This window comes from Nicotiana attenuata, unplaced genomic scaffold (assembly GCF_001879085.1).
Source record: "Nicotiana attenuata strain UT unplaced genomic scaffold, NIATTr2, whole genome shotgun sequence".
Classification (NCBI taxonomy): domain Eukaryota; kingdom Viridiplantae; phylum Streptophyta; class Magnoliopsida; order Solanales; family Solanaceae; genus Nicotiana; species Nicotiana attenuata.
The window spans coordinates 470,457-490,652 of record NW_017670338.1 but is presented as its reverse complement, the minus strand read 5'-3'; the positions used below and the strand labels follow the sequence as shown (position 1 = coordinate 490,652).

At 38.3% G+C, this 20,196-nt stretch overlaps 1 protein-coding gene across 1 annotated transcript; it reads left to right on the top strand.

Annotated features, from left to right (window-relative positions):
* Positions 1-382: 382 nt before the first annotated feature.
* Positions 383-5,245, top strand: LOC109238070 (MADS-box protein SOC1-like). Its single transcript, XM_019404496.1, has 8 exons — positions 383-487; positions 683-873; positions 3,641-3,725; positions 3,814-3,875; positions 3,987-4,086; positions 4,277-4,318; positions 4,418-4,459; positions 4,867-5,245. The coding sequence occupies exons 2-8, from the start codon at positions 692-694 to the stop codon at positions 5,017-5,019; spliced, it is 666 nt and encodes a 221-aa protein (XP_019260041.1). The 5' UTR covers positions 383-487; positions 683-691; the 3' UTR covers positions 5,020-5,245.
* The last annotated feature ends 14,951 nt before the right edge of the window (positions 5,246-20,196 follow it).

Here is a 20,196-nt window from a genome sequence, read left to right as displayed (position 1 = left end):
GGTCAATTCCAAAAAAAATGGTCCCTTTTTAAATTTGGAAATAATTTAGCAAACTTCCAACTCTACCCTTAATAAGAAGCAATTATAATCACACAAATACTTTGGACCCCTTTCTGACATGTTTAGAACCACAAATTCTAAAAGTCTTCATTTTTTCTTACTCTGTGCCCAGTCAATCAGGTTCACATTAATTGGAACGGAGGGAGTATTATTATTAAAATCATTTTAATCTTTTTCTTTCTTTTCATAGTGGGGCTTTATGAAGAAGACCACGGGAAAATGAAAGAAAGAGTATAGCACATGAATAATAAGGAAAGAAATAGAAGTATGTGGCGTTGTCCCTTTATTGCTTTTGATGATATATATATATATAGTACCATTAATTGGGGCTGAGAATCAAGCAAAACTTTGCACTACTCTCTCTCTCTTTTGTCTTCCTTTTTAGCTTTACTCCTATCTTTCGTTTCACCTGCATTTTGCTAAATTTGTAAGTCCCCATTGCTACTCAACATGTACTAGTTAGACTCTTTTCCTCATTCTTCTATTTCATGTTTTCTGTCTTCCTTAAAACTTGCAAATAATATCTTTTCTGGTATATATATGTGTATATATATATATATGTATATTGGTACTTGTTAATAATAACGTGGATTAATTGCTTTTTTGATCCTTCTTCTTTCAGAAGGGAGAGATGGTGAGAGGGAAGACTCAGATGAGGCGTATAGAGAACGCGACAAGCAGGCAAGTTACTTTCTCTAAACGCAGAAATGGTTTGCTAAAGAAAGCATTTGAGCTTTCAGTACTATGTGATGCTGAGGTTGGTTTGGTTATATTTTCTCCAAGAGGAAAGCTTTATGAATTTGCCAGCTCTAGGTACCACCATCTCTTTCTTACTTTTCCTTATCAAATCTACATGTCAAAGATTGTATTTGTTTTCCTTTCAGCTCGCATCAGATCTAATCTTGTACGGACCTGGAAAATCCTGAAACAAAAAGTGATGATGTAAATGATCTATGTTTAGATATGGATGTAGATTCCAATTAGTTTCATTTAATACTTAAAGAAGAGAGCGAAATACAAATTTAGGAAGTTGACTGACATTCTGTCTTGTCTATCTAATTCAAGAAGAGGTTCTTTATAAATATAGTTGCAGTAATAGCTTCTCCATGCTAAGATTTCATGATCAAGAGCTTGGTACTATATATCCATTTAGAATCTTAACCCTAGTTAAAGGATTCATCTTCAATGAAATTTTATTACCAAGATAATGATACTAATTTATCAATGCAATTTTGTTCCTATAACCTAAAAAGGAAATAGTCATGTTAACTTCTTATGACCAAAGATTTTCTTGAGTAATCAGAAGACAACAGTAGTTGAAGTTGAAACTATATATGCTCCTCATCTCATGTGTGGTTTAAAGTTTAAAGGGGCCCTTAGGTTCAAGGTATTAGGTGAGTTATCCTAGTATATAAGTTTTGGGATTAAATTTATCCCGTGTTTGATTGAGGATATTAACGGTATTATTTTTTATAGCAAAATCTTGGTACATCTTATCCTATATACATAAGGTGGAATAGGTTATCCATCTTTTAATCTTTGTTTTAATTTAGATTATAATTAATCCTTGAATATCCTGATTTTAAACAAAATGGCCCCTAAATATTTCTCGTTTGGGATTAAAACTTATTACTATCATCAAAGTTATTGCTACTAGTACTCTATTTTATGCTCCCTGTCTTGTTTGGTAAAGACTATACTCTTGGGCTGTTTCCTTTATTACACACCTTAAGAATCTTTTGGGCAGAACTATATTGTACGGAGATCAATCCACAACGTTGCAGATCCCAAATCACTATGTGCCCTTTGAATATGATATTATTCTGTCAGTAAAATCTTCATGCTACTTTCTTTTCTTTGTGGTTAGTGTTTGAGTCGAGAATATCCATGTTATTACCCACTAATTACTGCATCCCTAAACAATGTCAAGGAGACATTAACTTTGACAACCTAATATATATATATCCCCAAAGGCATGCTTCCATAACAGCAAACACAGAAACAAAATGAGAAGCCACACATAGTTTTATTCTTATTTTTATATAATGGTATTGTCCGGATTAGCTTGTGTGTACCTTTAGTATATTCTACGGAATTACCTGCTATTTTCCACTTGCGTACATACTGTGTATTTCCACTTGCGTAGATACTATGTATTTCCGTCCACCAAAGTTTGGGTATATGAAAAAAGAATCATCAAATGCTTTCGTTGTGTGAATATATAACCTTAATTATACATAAAGAAATAACATTTCCTTCCCTATCAAGTTCTTTTTTTTTTCCAGTCCCAGAGGGTAATACTCCCTCTATCTCTATTCCATTTTATATGAATATGTTACTGTTTGAGAAACAACTTCAACAACAACAACAACATACCTAGTATTATCCTATACCGTGGGGTCTAGGATGGGTAGTATGTATGCAGACCTTACCCCTACCTTGTGGAGATAGAGAGGATGTTTTCAATAGACCCCTGGCTCAGGAAAGCATAAGCACCACATTAATGAAAATATAGACAAGAAGGGACAGTACCAAAAAGCCATATAAAAGTAGAATAAAACCAACAAGATAGTTATAAGGTGATCAACAATGAAAGAAAACAACGGTTAGTCATAAAAACCTACTACCAACAGAAAGCGAGACTGCGTGCCAATACTACTGTCATGAACACTCTAGACTACCTACTCTATTACCCTAATCCTCGACCTCCATACCTTCCTATCAAGGGTCATGTCCTCGGTCAGATGAAACTGTGTCATGTCTTGCATAATCACCTCTCCCCACCTCTTCTTTAGCCTACCTCTACCTCTCCGCAGGCCCTCCAACGTCCCGCTCATACCTCCTCACTGGGGCGTCTGTGCTCCTCCTCCTCACATGACCAAACCACCTAAGACGCGCTTCCTGCATCTTGTCCTCAATAGGGGCCACACCCACATTCTCGCAAATAACCTCATTTCTGATCCTATCTAACCTGGTGTGCCCACACATCCATCTCAACATCCTCATCTCTGCTACCTTCATCTTCTGAACATGAGCGATCTTGACTGGCCAACACTCTGCCCTATACAACATCATTGGTCTGACCACCACTCTGTAGAACTTACCCTTAAGAAATTAAATAGTATTTCTTTGGATTATGATTTTCTCAAACTCTTCTTAAATATTTTGAGTAATTAACTATATATGCTGACTCATGCATTAGCAACAAGTAGATGCAGTCGTTTATTCGTATTGGCTTAAAGGGCAGTCCGGTGCACTAAGCTCCCGCTATGCGCGGCGTACGAGTAAGGATCGGACCACAAGGATCTATTGTATGCAGCCTTGACCTGCATTTCTGCAAGAGTCCGTTTTTACGGCTTGAACTCGTGACCTCTTGGTCACCCTTCATCCATATTGGCTTATGGTAAAATATTGGCCACCTTCCAATTTTGACCAAATATTAACTATCTCAGGAGTACTGCGAAAGGTGCTTATGTTCTTATTACAACATATGCTTGTCAAACTTTATTTAGCTCCTTTAATTTGTTGGTTCCCTGTACAAAAGAAAAGAAAGAAAAGAGTAACAGGGAGAAATTGGCAGCATGCAGGAGATAATAGAGCGCTATAAAAGACACTCTAAAGACAAAGTTCTACCTGAAAACCAAGCAGTGGGACACAATATGCAGGTTTGTGCCTTTTTTATGACTCCTTGGCAATTAGTGTTTTGCAAAAATCATTAAATCAAGGCTTACTATAGCTTATACAAAAATGCAGCATTTGAAGCATGAGACAGCAAGTTTGATGAAGAAGATAGAACTTCTTGAAACATCTAAAAGGTTCAATTAAACCCTATGTCAGAAGCTATTTCATTTTAACATTTTTTTTCTTTTTCCTTTCCCAGTAATTAACGCTGAAGGCCTTTCTAAAACAAATGGAATTTGCGACAGGAAACTCTTGGGAGAAGGTTTAGGGTCCTGTACCCTAGAAGAATTACAGCAAATAGAAAAACAGTTGGAGCGGAGTGTTAGCGCCATCCGGTCGCGAAAGGTTTAGTTCTTCTTACAACCCCAATCCATGATCTATTCACTACTGAAGTGTGTGACTGTCTCATGCATCTAAAAGCTTAAGCTGTTAGACAGATCAACTCACGTTTATTACTTTATTTGGTGTTCAACATTTACTTCCCAAGTCCTATGAAATATAAGGAACTTAACATTTATTTTTTCTTTTTTTTCAGATGCAAGTCTTTAGGGAACAAATGCAAAGATTGAAAGAAAAGGTGAGGCTGCAATCATTGACTCTAGGCATGATTTTCTTGCTTCTTATGCTTTAAGTAACTTACTAATTGTTTGTCTCATGTGTTCTGTCTGATATCCAGGAGAAAGCCCTTGCAGTTGAAAATGCAATGCTGAGGGAGAAGGTATATATCTTTAGGTCACAAATATTTAAATACATATCCATTGCCACAATATGAAGGGTGGCCTTGGCGTAGCATATAAAATTGTTGCCATGTGATCAGGAGGTCACGGGTTCGAGCTGTGGAAATAACCTCTTGCAAAAATGCAGGGTAAAACTGCGTACAATAGTCCCTTGTGGTCCGGCCCTTCCCCGGGGCCCGCGTATAACGGGAGCTTAGTGCAACGGGCTGCCCTTTTATATCCATTGCCACGGAGCGTAGTGATATTTCTCGCATATTGATTTAAAATTCTAAATCTGCATGATGTCTCGATCAACCTAATTGTGTTTTTCTTTTATCCGAGTCCGCTTTATAAGCATAAACTTAGGTGATAAGTCATACTATATAATTTGCTTTTACGTTTGTTTTAGTTTGGAGGTCATCAACAGAGACAAACATCAACCGGAGAGAAGGAAGGAGAAGTTATTTGTATAGAGGGAAGTAGCGATAAATCGGATGTGGAGACAGAATTGTTTATTGGACCACCTGATGAATGTAGAATAAGGCGTCCCTTACAGAATTGATCATATATAGGTGAATTATTTTTGGAGTACTATCCCTTATCTGCAGTTTAAAATGTATAAACTTTGATCAATTATCGAATATTATTACCTGCTAAAAGATTTTTGTACTCTCGCTAGCAACCAGACCCCATTAGTGGAATTTCACTGATCGTTGTTGTTGTTTTACTCTCGCCAGCAATATATAGGCCTTATAAGTGGTTAATTTCAGCTGATGGACCTTTGATCACTTCTTTACTTGGAATGTGCAATATATTTCCTTTTACATTATTAATCAATAAAGCTCCTTTCTTTATAAAGTTCAACACACTTTCACATTATGTTTTCTTAAATTTATCTACTTATAGTTAGTGTATTGGAAAAAAACTGAATTTAAATATTGAAGATGACGTGTCATGACACGTGGACCGGTCAAATAGTCAAAGCATGGTAATCGGTTAGAAGGCACGAGCAACATCAAATGCGGGAGAGAAGATACTTAAAGGCACGAGCTATTATTCAGATGAAACGAGACTCGTACCTATTCGAGTCATTTAAAGCTCGGAGATCAGAAGGAATTGAAGACATGAATCTGATAGCGTAAAAGAGTCCAAATTCAACATTAAATGCCAAATACGTTAGAGAATTTGTATTTAATAAGAATGATTGAGTAACGTTTCTTTTAATGTCATTTATTGCTCGTAATTGCCTCATTAAGACAAAGGCATTACACTTTCTCTTAGAATTAACTATAAAAGAAGAAACTCACAACATCTGCAGGACACGAAATATCATTGTGATTATACTGAAATATATACTTATTCATTGCTTTATTGTTGTTCTCTAAATCTCTCATTTCTTGATTATCAGTAACTCGATTTCTCTCTTAAATTCTAGCTTTAACCAAATATTCAGTTATTTGGTTAAACAAATTGGTTCCGTTACCGGGAATCTGATAATCTATTCTCTTTAAGTTACATTTTATCTGTTGTTATCATCATGTCGAACAACAACAACAACAATAACAATGAAAATACCTTGGGAAACCATGAAAATCAAATCCATCAAAATCAAGGTGATTTACAAAACATTAACGTGGTTCCTTCCCCTCAAAATTTACCACGTCAATCTCGTGAAGGCACTCCTACTCCTGAATCTCGTGCTGTTGAACAAGAGCAATCTGAATATTTTGAAGGAGCAGATGACGCTTTACAGAAAGTAATTGATGCATGGGTTAACAAAGCTCTTTAGTCGATTACCTGTTGCACCACCCACACCTACGCCTAATAACAATACATTGGAGAATCCTCGTTCTGGCCTTGTTAATTCTGGAAATGGAGGAACCCCCAGTGAACCACAGGAAGGAGAACCAGGTAATTCAAGTAATTCTCATTTGCAAAATTTAGTACTAACTTTGCAGAAACAGCTTAAGGAACAAAATAAGCTCATCGAGCAAACCCCTGGAGTTCCCCCTGTGATCAAAGGAGTGGATGTGGATAAATACTCGCAACAACCTTGGAAACCAAGTGCTGCTCCCCTTCCAATCCCTAAAAAGTTCAAAATGCCTGACATCTCGAAATATGATGGCACAACAGACCCACGTGATCACGTAACTGCATTTACTACAGGTGTAAAAGGCAACGATTTGACCAAGCAAGAAATTGAATCCGTGTTGGTAAAAATTTTTGGAGAAACACTCACCAAGGGTGCATTAACCTGGTATTCTCTTTTACCTGAAAATTCTATAAACTCTTTTGCTGAGCTTGCAGATTCTTTTATTAAAGCGCACTCGGGAGCTCAAAAGGTTGAAAAAAGAATGGAAGACATTTTCAAAATTAAATAAGGGGACTCAGAGTTGCTCAGAGATTTTGTTGATAGATTCCAACGTGAAAGGATGACTTTACCCCGTGTACCTAATAATTGGGCTGCAATAGCTTTTGCAAGCAACTTAAATGATAAAAGTTCAGAAGCCACGAGAAGACTTAAAGAAAGCCTTCGAGAGTTCCCTGCAACCACGTGGAATGACGTTTATAACAGGTACAGTACGAAGTTGCGAATTGAGGAAGATACCGTACCTCAGTTTCATCATGAAGAAAGGAGCAATTCCAGGAGGTCAGAAACCGAAAAAGATCAGGTAAAAATATATACGATCCATATATGGGACCTGCAAGAAAAGACTCACGGTCAAAGGAGGATAATCAACGATATGATCAAAAATCGAGGAACAGGGAATCTGGTTCTTCATCAAGGTTCAGAAATGACCGAAACAGACAAGAGTCACGAGATGATGACAGAGGTTTAAAAGCGAGATTCGGTGGGTATAATTTCAATGTTACTACCTCCGAGCTCGTAGGTGTTTTAAGAAGCATGAGAGACAAGGTACGGTGGCCAAAAGAGATGCGGTCAAATCCAAATAGGCGCAATCCAGATCATTGGTGCGAATTCCACAATGATCACGGGCATAAGACTTCAGAATGTAGATTCTTACAAAGTGAAGTGGACCATCTATTGAAACAAGGGTATCTCACTGAGTTATTTAGTGAGAAAGGTAAGCAAGCCTATATGAAAAATAGGCAAGAACCACCAAACCCCCATCACCCAAGAGAACCGTGAATGTTATAAGTGGGGGAGAAGATATTTATGGTGTAACATATACGGCTTCCAACAAGGTTTCTAAAGTAACGATTACACACGGGAAATGGGTACGACAGGTTTTAGAAAATGAAAGTATTTCTTTCGATGATGCAGATACTGAAGGAGTGATGACCCCCCACAACGACGCACAGGTAATATCTTTACTTGTACACGTATTAATGTAAAACGAGTTTTGATTGATCCAGGAAGTTCCGTAAATATTATACTACTAAGGGTATTATGTGAAATGCAAGCTGAAGACAAAATGATACCGAAGGCGCATACCTTGTCCGGGTTAGACAATTCAAGTGTAGTAACAAAAGGAGAGGTAGTTCTAACAACTTTTGCTACAGGTGTTGTTAAAGAAACTAAATTTCAGATAGTAGATATGGAAATGGCTTATAATATGATCATGGGGAGACCTTGGATCCATGATATGGATGCTGTCCCATCAACTCTACATCAAGTTATTAAATTCCCATCTCCATGGGGAATATGCCAAATCAGAGGCGATCAACAAACATCTAGAAGCATCAATTCCGTTGCAGATTCAATTGTTAATGGTGGAGACAAATAGCAATTACAGAATTTAGGTGAGGGTAACACGGAGTCAACCTTACCTGAGCAAAAGCAAACAGATGTGGATTCGAGACCTGACACCATTCAAGAACCGGAGGAGAACGAAAATATCAAAACAACGATAGAAGAGCTAGAGGCCGTGGTGTTGTTTATACATTGGCCCGAGAGAAAAGTGTACATAGGAGCTAATCTTAGCCCGGAGGTAAAACGTAAATTGATTGAATTTTTAAAAGCTAATGCAGATTGTTTTGCTTGGTCCCATTCTGACATGACAGGGATACCACCGGAAGTCATGACTCATAAGTTGAATGAAGATCCATCATATCCTCCCGTCAAGCAAAAGAAAAGAAAGCAAGGAACTTTCAAAAATAAGGTGATTCAAGAGGAAGTTCAAAAGTTGCTAAAAATTGGTTCAATTCGTGAGGTAAAATATCCTAACTGGTTAGCTAATACTGTTGTGGTTCCTAAGAAGAACGGTAAGTGGCGAGTCTGTGTAGATTACACAGACCTTAATAAAGCCTGTCCAAAAGATTCCTTTCCTTTACCGCACATAGACCAGTTAATTGATGCTACTACAGAACATGAGCTATTAAGTTTTTTAGATGCATATTCAGGCTATAATCAAATCAAGATAGATCCAGGTGATGAAGAAAAAACTTCTTTTATAACAGACAGGGGGACTTACTGTTACAAGGTAATGCCCTTCGGTCTTAAGAATGCAGGTGCAACGTATCAAAGGTTGGTCACCCAAATGTTTCAAGAACATTTAGGTAAAACCATGGAAGTATATATAGATGATATGCTAGTTAAAACTCAACATTCAGAAGATCATATATCGCACCTATCTGATACGTTTAAAATTTTACGAAAATATAATATGAAATTGAATCCAGAAAAATGTGAATTTGGAGTGGCATCAGGAAAATTTTTAGGTTTTCTTGTTTCTAACCGTGGAATTGAAGTGAATCCCGCACAGATTAAGGCCATTGAAGAAATTCCAGATATACTTTCCAACAAGAAAAAGGTTCAAAGACTAACAGGAAGANTGAAAAGTAACAGGAGCGAGGGAGTCGAAGCAGGTAAGGGAGCAGAAATTGGCAAAGAAGCAGGAACAGATAAAATGGGCAAAGATGTACTTGAAACCAAAGGAGGAATAGAAGGAATAGGAATGGAAGAGGAAAGAGGAACCTCATCTAAAACCGGACCTAGTTCACCACTTTCGAAACCGTCAGTGAAGAGACGTTGAGTGGATTCAATGGTGTCCCTGGGAATGGTTTCATCATCGGAAACAATATTAACAGGAGAGGAGGCACGGGTAGGAGAAATTTCAGCTTCATCTTCGGAAATGATGCGTCTCCTGGCTCTAGGTCTAACTACCAAAGAGGTGTCTTCATCTTCATCATCCTCAGAATCCTCTTCAACAACTTTCCTCTTTGATAGCGTAGCTTGTGCTCTCTCCAAAGAAAGAGGAGTACCAAAAGAAGCTCGAAGGGCAATAGCTACTTCAGCTGACATTCCTCGAATAGCAAATCCTGACAAAAAGAAGGATAAAAAGTTAAAAGAGGGGAAAGAATTTAACATACGGGAAACAATAAGGGACGCATACCGTGAGTTTTTACTTTCCAACCATGTTTGTTAGAAATAGATTTCCAGGTTCGTGCCTCCATAGGCACGGCCTTCAAAATAGCATCTACCCAACCACGGAAATTAGGAACGGGTTCCACATCTCCCATGGTTGCTACAAAAAAGCAAAAAAGAATGAAATTAGAAAAGGAGTTGAAATAAAACAGATACGGTAAGAAAGAAAAACTTACGTGCAAGGTTCCATTTCTCAGGAAAAGGAATATTTGATTCACCCACCAAATCAACCGTGGGTACGCAACATAACGGGTGTACCAGCCTCGATCTTTATCATCTTCAGGGCTTACCAAAACCCTTTTACTTCTTGCAGTTAGGGTAAAAACACCATTGCGGAACAGCTTGGGGTGATAAAGATGAATTAGATGAGAGAAGGTAAAATCAACATCAGCCTTTACCGATACATACCTTAAACAAGCTACTGCTCTCTATACGAGAGGGCCAATTTGAGCCAAACAAATTTTGAAAAAATGACAAAAATCGAGTATGACTGAGTCGATAGCAGGAATAAATCCCAAAGTAAAGGGATAAGTATAAACAGAGGAAAAACCAATCCTATAAGAAGATATTCTCTGGTTTGGGTTAGGAATAACTATATGAAGGTCATCTCTCCAACGACAATCTTTTCGAACAGTGGAAATTAAGGGTTCAGTAATTAAAGAAGGATAGGTGTCAGCTCTCTATAATTTAATTACTTGGTCACGAAGGGATTCTTTATCATGCTCGAAAGATAAGTCGGTTGGCACTATTTCTTCGACCAAAGGTTCTTGAATAGACTCAGAAGATTCTTTGCCTTTAGAAGAAGATCGATTAATGAAAGAACCTCTAGAAATAGTGCCAGAGCTAGAAGAAGGAGTGATGGAACCAGAGGTAACACCACGAATGGATCCTAGGCCACGAAGCCTATCTCCTCTACCTCTTCTATGTCTCACAGGAGCATTGGGGAAACTGTCAAGAATTGGGACTCTCCTAGGGTTGGGATTTGAAGATGACATGGTAAAAAGATGTGAACAGAGAAAGATGTGAACAGAGGAAGAAGTGAATAGAAGTAAATAGTGAAATATTAGGTAAAAATTTGTGGAAGAAAGGTTAAGTTTATATAAAAGTGACCGTCAAAGACTAAGAAGTGTAATGATGGAAAGCCTATAATAAAGGCAACTATCACTTCGTGAATAGTGGAGTTGAAGAAGCCTTGAAAAAAGGCTGCAGAATTACAGAGCTAATGAGAAGGTGACACGTATGCCATGCATTAAATAGAAAAGACAACTGAAGCGTTGGTACTGTCATAACATTGATTATGGCAAAAATTCCCTTTTTAATGAAGATCCACTTCCCAAATATTTAATTGATAAATAAATAGAAAGTGGGGGGACTATCTGTATTGGGAAAAAATTGAATTTAAATATTGAAGATGACGTGTCATGACACGTGGACCGGTCAAATAGTCAAAGCATGGTAATCAGTTAGAAGGCACGAGCAACAACAGATGCGGGAGAGAAGATACTTAAAGGCACGAGCTATTATTCAGATGAAACGAGACTCGTACCTGTTCGAGTCATTTAAAGCTCGGAGATCAGAAGGAATTGAAGACATGAATCTGATAGCGTAAAAGAGTCCAAATTCAACATTAAATGCCAAATACGTTAGAGAATTTGTATTTAATAAGAATGATTGAGTAACATTTCTTTTAATGTCATTTATTGCTCGTAATTGCCTCATTAAGACAAAGGCATTACACTTTCTCTTAGAATTAACTATAAAAGGAGAAACTCACAACATCTGTAGGACACGAAATATCATTGTGATTATACTGAAATATATACTTATTCATTGCTTTATTGTTGTTCTCTAAATCTCTCATTTCTTGATTATCAGTAACCCGATTTCTCTCTTAAATTCTAGCTTTAACCAAATATTCAGTTTTTTGGTTAAACAGTTAGTGATGTCGCAAAATTTTATTCGTAAATAATATATGAGCTTTCTATTTGTAATCTTACGACGTTGTCTTTTGGTCATTCTATTTATACCTCATAACCTAAACCTTTGTAAAATAAAAATATTGTCCAATATAATATTTGTGTACGATTTTTAGAATATAGGGGGTGTAGGTGATTGCTTTTAAAATACAAGGTGCGATATGCAAATGAATCATTTTAGGGAGGTGTTTAATATATTTACTCTAGAAAAAATATAAATTACAAATATTATACCTCGTTGAATTCTAAAATAGAAATACAAATTAACATTCTAATTTAGTTATATATGTGTGTTTCCCCTCGAAATCGGATAACAATTGAATTTATACGTGGTTTTAAGGATACGTGATATAACTTGATACAAATTGAGAAAACATATTAATACTGAAATTAATGATAAGAAAATAAATGCAAACCACACAAATTGAACAGTCTTAGCCTTGAAGTTGGATCACCCTCAAGCCAGAAAGTGCCTCAATTGATGTCAGAGCAAAGCTACAAAATAATAAAAACTAGAAATAACAGTGTATTGCCTTTGGATGCGTGTTGCAATGTGTATTACAAATAATCAGACCCCCTTTATATAGTAGGGGAGTCCTACTTTAGATACAATTCTACAAAGGTAAGAAATCTCATGATTTGCTAATTATTCGGCCACTCGTTGATACATACCGAGCTTCCTGCCGTGATATCCGATCGATTACGGATATTTCGGCATTCCGTTATTCGGTCCGATAATATTTCCTTGAGATTGGTCGGAGTCGGGGTCGGTTCTAGAGCTACGGGCTCGATCTTTAACCCATCACGTTTCAGCCCCGGTCTGTCATGCAATAGATGAGCCCGATTTCGACCGTATACAGATAGTCCCCTCGTTTTTCAGAGAATAAATAACGATAAACGATATGATCCCTCGATCTTCGTCTAGATTCTTCGCGCCAGAAACGACAAAACTGACGAAACGTCTCGTTAGTCACGTCTTTAGAGGCATTTAATGTTCGTCAGTTGCTGGTCGGCCATTACGGGTTTTGAATCGTTGTTTGCAAGCTATAAATACTCAAACTTTCATTCATTCAAACTTTACGTTTAAACCTCTTCTATGCTTGTTCTTAAAAAAAAAACCTTTGCATTCTCTAACACTCGCACCAGATTTCTTGAGGCTTTTGCAGGAATTTTCGCTCATCTTCATTCCAAAACATCAAGCGCGATCTTTTAACTTCCTCTTCTTCATCTCTTATTCAAAAGAAAAATGGCAAAAACTTCTAAGACAATTCCGCAAATAAGAGACTTCCTCTTCATCACGACCTGTCGGCAGAACCATACCGTGAAAAGTTTGTTCCTGGTGGGTGCTTGACCGGTGCTGATTTCAAGGTCGAAAAAACTTCTTCAGTACCGAGTTGATGCGAGCCGGTCTCGAGATATATATGCTCGATCACCGATGAGCTCCTTTCCAAGGTCAAAGAGGATTGCAACTGGGCTGATAAATACGTGGTGGTGCCCTCACCGAAGGAAGCAATTACTACCTAAGTGGAGGGTTTTTTTAAGTGGAAAAGGTCCAATAATATCCTTAAACTATTGGATATAGGTCAATTTTGTCCTCCGTTAGTAAATTGGGCTAGTAATATCCCCACGTTAGCAAACTGGGCCAATAATGCCTTCAACCTAACGGCTAAACACATAAGCCTTCTCATCAGCATTATTTAGCTAACATGACATCCACATAAGCTATTCTTTCTTCTTATTTTCCCTCTTCTTATACCGATATTGACCCATTCCCAAAACCCTAATTGTCATTGTTTCCCAATTTTATAAATCTCCATTTTCCCTTCAAAATTTCTGCTCAATGTCTGATTTATCTGTGAATGCGCATGAAATTCAATATACAAGAAGGTGTTATTGCGGCTTGGTCAGACGCCAATGTTGGGAGAAGGTTCTACAAATGTCCAAGATCCAAGGCTAGTTTTGAATTTATTTTGTTTTTGGTCGATTTATCTGATTCATCTTCTTTTGTCGAGTTAGGTCGTTCTTGATTTTTATTGTTTATGTACAAAAACTGCTGCCAGAACTGCTGTAAATTTTGATACGATGTAGGTTAGTTCTTGCGGGTATTTCGAATGGATTGACGAAGAGCTCCCTCGTCGAGCGGTGATGGTGATCAAAGATTTAAAAACTAAACTTGATGCTGCTAAGGGTGAGAGGAACAATTTGAGGAATAAAGTTTACCTCATGGAACAAGCTACGATGGTTCAAAGGGGCCCTATGAAGATGAAAGGTGAGGAATTGGAGGATGCTATTAAAGCCGAAAGAGACAACTCTAAGAACTTGTTTGATGAAATGGAAGATGTTATCACGGTTGAAAGGCATGTTTTGAAGATGAAACTTGACGAAATGGAGCAATTTCAACTTGTGGAAGCTGAAAAAGCTAGTAATTTAGAGGTCAAAGTGAAGAAGATGAGAACTATCATTTTGGTTTCATGGGCTTTGTTATTTGTTTTGGTTGTCGTAGGGATGATGAAGTGAATGTATGTTGTTTTAATATGTTGTTGTAGTATTTTGGTTTAGTTATAGAGATGATGAAGTGAATGTATGTTGGTTTAGTATGTTGTGGTATTTTGGTTAAACCATTCCTCCCGTTTCATCTTCTTTATGGATGTTCCTGTGTTACGTACATGTTTGTTATTTAAGTTGTTGGGCTTATGGTATTTCATCTATACCTTCATGGTGTAAACTGTTATGGAACCTGTTATGGAAACTGTTATGGTGTACCTTCATGGTGTAAACTATTATGCAATCTAAACGATGGTGTAAACTGTTATGGATACAATTGATGCTGGATACAGTTACTGCTGGATAAACTAAATACCACTGCTGTGCAAATTAGACTGTTATGCACAATACAGAATGAGCAAACTAAAATGTTGTGCAGACACCATTGCATATTAACGTGCAAACTAAACTGCTGTGCAAACTAAACATGTTTACTGCTGCTACAATACAGCTACTAAATCAAACACCACTGCTGTGCAAAACATCAAAACAAAACATACAATGTTATATGTCATTCTGCCAACAAAACATGTTTACTGCTGCTACAATACAACTACTAAAACTGCTGCCAGAACTGCTGTAATATTAGTTTTACAATACAAACCAAAACATCAAACAAAACATACAATGTTATATGTCATTCTGCCATCAAATCATGTTTACTGCTGCTACAATACAACTAAAACTGCTGCCAGATTTGCAACTACATATAATAACCAAGATTCCTAGATTTGTGAGTTCCCATTAAGTTTCCTGCACTTCAACTTCCCAACTTGATTTTGTCTTGCCACTTCCAATTGATTTCCAGTCACAACTTCTTTACCTTTCCAAATGAGCTTAGTAGGTGAGTAAGGAAGATCGGTGGGATAACTGACACCGGTATGATCTCCTCTGAAAGAGATCACTCTTGTCCTTGCTGAGGTCAATTGTTGCTGCCTCATCAGTAGTCGTGTTTGATCTTCAGAAATAATCTTAGGCATTAAAGCAGAGTCACTTTCATGCTCACTACCATCACCAAGGGTTCTGTTTGGTGTCTTGGTACTCTAGGTGTAGGCATGAACACAAATTCACTTTCATGTTCACCTTCTTGTGTTGGTTGAGGGGCTGAACAACTAACATCCTCAACATTTCCTTCAGCACCAACCTATTAAAAAGAAAAACTTTCTATTAAATAACTGCAATTATATGAGAAGAAAGATAAGTTAAGAAGCAAGTACCTTGCGTGTCCTTGAATTGTGGTCCAGTTCACCACAAATGCTACATATCATTCTAGTTCCCCTTCTTGATGCAGTCCAATCTCCTTGTCTCTTGTTAGACTCATACTTCTCCCTTTTTCTTTTGACTTTTGGCCTTCCAACAGTTTTGGCAAGTGGGGGAGGTTCCATAGCATGTTCTGGTAATACTTTCCAGAACTTTTTCACCTCTAACATGCATCAACTTGGCCCTATATGTCATCAGGTAAGCTTCCTTGCTGTGCCACCAACTAATTTCAGTCATTGGATCCTCCCTCTTGTATTTTAGTGCCTTGATGGCATGAGGGCATGGGATTCCAGTCAACTGCCAGGATCTACAAGTGCATTTCTTCTCCACTAGGTTCACTCTATGTCTATCATCATCCTCAGAAACCTCATAGCTAGTTTCACCATTGAAATGAATAGTACATAAGTTGGCTACCTTCAAATAAGCAACATACAACTTCATTAAGTTAGGACTAAACTCACCTCCCCATGTTCTAGCTTCTTCTTCCTTCTCTCTCAACCTGTTCATGACCTTGATTCTAATATCCTCAAGCATCTTCAGGATAGGCTTGCCTCTTGCTTCTAAGATCCAAGAGTTGAAGGACTCTGTAAAATTATTGTCCACCATCTGATTTTTGCACAATGTATCAAAGTATGACCTACACCACTTTTATGGTGGATACCTAAGCAACTCCTTGGCAACCTGAACAGACAATTTAAGAAGATTCGTTAGTTAATCTTTAAAGTCCTCCTCTTAAGTGCTCCAAGCAGACCACCATAGGTATTTCTTCATCTCTCCTGAAATTTTGATCCTCTTACTCCAATTGGCTTCAATATGCCTCACACAAAACCTATGATTTGAGAGAGGGAGGACAGTTCTTACTGCTTTCAACAGACCCTACACATGTAAATTTAAACAAAATTAACTATATAATAACATAAAAATAACTGGATTAGTCAGTTAAACAAAATCATAAGTTGTACCTTTTGCATATCAGACATAAAGGTAATACTGGTTCTATCATTCAGATTCAATGAGTGTTTCAGCAGCTCCAGAAACCATGTCCATGTCAAGGTGTTTTCCTTGTCAACTACAACCCAGGCCAAGGGATAGAAATGATTCATGCAATCTTGTGCAACAGCCACCAATAGTTGCCCCTTGCAATAACCCTTTAAGAAAGTCCCATCTAGTCCAATGAATGGTCTCAACTCTTGTTTGAACCCCAGCTTCATTGCATTGAAGCATATGTACATTCTAAGAAATCTTCTTTTACCTTCAGCCATGGCATCTTTTGATAAATTGATAACTACATCACTACCAGGATTGCTCTCCCTAATCTCATTTGCACATGCTTCTAATCTGTTATAGTCATCTAAAAAGCTTCCTTGCAATTGCTGAAGTGCCATCCTCTTTGCCCTTTTCAATGTGGAGTTCTGTATATTCAGTGAAAATTGATTTTTCAAATCTAGTATCATATCCTTTATCTTGTACTTGGGGTTATTATATACCTTACTCCTGAAATATTCAGCTAAAATTTTTATTTTGGCTCTAGGATTCTCAAATGCATCTTCACAGTTGTGCTTTGTCTTCAATGTTTTTATCTTAAAGCCAGGACCCTTCTTATCTTCAGAGATGAGGCATACAAAAGGGCAGCCTACCACACATCTATACCTTACCCTTATTTTATCACTTTTTCTAAGCTTCAAAGATGGAATTTGCAATAGCATCGAAGTTCATGATTTTTTTGGCCTCACCCAAGTCCTTAAATGTCATAGACTTATCAAGATCTTTGTAGTGAGTAAGTTTATCATTAACTTCTTTACCCTTTTGCATCATAAGTAACTCTAATTCTTCAAAATCATATTCACTAGCATCTGAACCACAATCTACACTTTTATCACTATCATATTCACAATTAGTACCTAATTCACACTGATATTGACCTGAAATTGGCTCTTCGTGGTCCCCCATATTGAAATATCTATAATATAGACACAGAAGAAAACATAGAGGGACCACTTGAATAATTTAACAACTTTGACAATAAAATATTGAACATACAATAAATTACTGCATATAATATAGTGGAAAGAATAAAGCACACACTTTAAGAGATAAAGCACATGTTTTGTCGATTTCAAACCACAGAGGAAAGCAAAAAAACACTGTCTTTAAGAAGAAATGCACATGGTTCTGTCAATTTCAACAACCCAACCCTACCACACTATGATAAAATATGTGAAAAGTACACTTGCAGCCGAAGACGATGTAGACCTAGGGCACAAATTGACACCACATAAGGAAACAACAAAGATAACAAACAAAAAAAGTTCCAGACCCACATGCATACACTATACACTATGCTGCAGGATCAGAAATACCAGAACATGACAAAACCTAGAAAATTACAAAAAAATTAATTAATCCCTTTGTTCGAGACAGAGACCCAATAAATGGAAGGAGAAATTACCTAAATATCTTCAGAAGATCTTCAATTTGTGTTGTTAAATCTTGCTCGATCGTATCATCCCCTCAAGTCTCAAATCGCCTCTGTTAATGGAATAACTAGGTTTGGAAATGGGGCTTGAAGGTTATGGTTACCGACTCTTTGCGTTTTTAGGTCCCTTTATTTGGATATCGGAGCAGGTTTATGTGGATCCGCTTATGTGGATGCCATGTCAGCTTATGTGGATGCCATGTCAGCTAAATAATGCTGATGAGAAGGCTTATGTGTTTAGCCGTTAGGTTGAAGGCATTATTGACCCAATTTGCTAACGTGGGGGATATTACTGGTCCAGTTTACTAACGGAGGACAAAATTGAGCTATATCCAATAATTTAAGGATATTATTGGACCATTTTCAGTTTTTTAAGTGTTTACACTTATCCCTTCACGTTGGGTCCCTTAGACCCGGTCATCATTGCCTTTTGCAAGAGGTACGAGCTGACATTCATCCCTCTTTTTGGAGGATAGTGATTCTTCTCCGTTTTTTTATAAACAAAATCGAGGGGTGTCCCTTCACCCTCGATTATCTCATGCGCTATACAGTCCCCGACTTTATCGAGGGGGATTGATTAAGCTTTCCCGCCGGGCCAGTAGGGACCCATTCTCGAGTATAGACGAGGATCGGAATGGAGGCTGGATGGGCCGATTCGTTTGAGTTAAGACCTTGGATTTAATCCTGGCCGAGAACATGCCATTTCCCGAGAAATGGAATATGAAACGTGAGTATAATTTTGACTTGAAGATTTTGTTTATTGTTTTCCCTTTTCCTCCATTGTTATCGACGTTTTGTGGTACAACCGTTGCCCGAATGCCGAATACAGTTCCTCGACTCAAGGAGTGGGTCGAGGACCTCGTGTCGCAGAAGCCTTATTTTGAGCGTGCGTGGCGCGAGCTGTTGAAGGGCCGGTGGGAGGCCCGTTCCCATGTTAAGTTTTCTTTTTCGATTCAATAATATTTGATTTTTTTCTCGTGCCATAGAGTTCTTATTGGTTCCGTTTTCTTTTGTAGGTCTCCCCAAGGATGTTGCTATGAGGCCCCCCTCTAGTGACGAGTATGTGCCTCTCGAGTCCCTTGCTCCGAAGCAGGGTGATGAGAAGAAAAGGAAGAGGGCCCCGAGTTCTCAGAACCCGAAAATGGAAAAACCAAAGAGGAGGCTAGCGCCCAAACCCAAGGAAAGCACCGACGCTCTACCCTCGGACTCAGTCCACCCGCTAAGGAACGAGTCCAAAGAAGAAGAAGTGAAATCCAATCTGGTGACCCGCGTGCGATCAGGTGTCATGATATGAGAGGCCTCCGAATCAGCGGGTGCTGAAACTGAACCGTCTCGACTTGGGGAGGTCGATAAGAGGGCTTTAGCCGAAGCTCCCAAACCACAAGGGGCGAGACCACCCCGCCTCAAGATGGGGAGGCCGATAATGAGATCGTGGCCGGTTCTTCCTGGACAGCGGATAATGCTCTGAAGGGCATGCTCGTAGTAATAGACCTCTCCGGTTCACCATTATTATTTTTTGAGTCTATGATTGCCGATGCTCAGGCGCTGAAAGAACGATCCACCGATGAGCCACAAGGGGTGGTAGACCCCTTTAACAATTTCTTTGACAACGTAGATTCTAACGCTACGGAGGACGTCTCTAGGCTGGGTGATATACTGGTGCCGAAGAAGAGTCCATAGAGTGGACCTCCCTTGAGCCCGAAATTAGCCAACCGGTTCCCAGCCCCGAGTTTGAATCCTGACCGGAAGCGGTCAATTGTTATGTCCATTTCGGGATATGCCCGGGTTCTTTCTGCCCCCCGTGGGAGTGGCCAGTTATCTTCAATGCTTGGTGACCGAGGAGGATCAGGCTAAGATGAACGAGGTGGAAGTGCCTTGTTTGTTCAACGAAGCCCAACAAGCATTGAATCGGGTAACCTCAGACACCTTTAAATAATTTCTAGTATGTACTTAGATTTTTTTGTAGATGATTTTAACTCCTCTCTCTGTGTTTGTAGGATTTGGTACTCCACCTTGAAATGTTCCTTCGCTACAGGGAAGAGCTGAACCAGTACGAGGTCGAGATCCGAGGGCTCATTAAGAAAAGAGACGCTT

Coding starts and splice junctions, on each gene's coding strand:
- LOC109238070 (XM_019404496.1), top strand. CDS start 692: ATGGTGAGAGGGAAGACTCAGATGAGGCGTATAGAGAACGCGACAAGC. Junction 4,087..4,276: donor GCGCCATCCGGTCGCGAAAG/GTTTAGTTCTTC, acceptor CTTTTTTTTCAG/ATGCAAGTCTTTAGGGAACA. Junction 4,319..4,417: donor TGCAAAGATTGAAAGAAAAG/GTGAGGCTGCAA, acceptor TCTGATATCCAG/GAGAAAGCCCTTGCAGTTGA.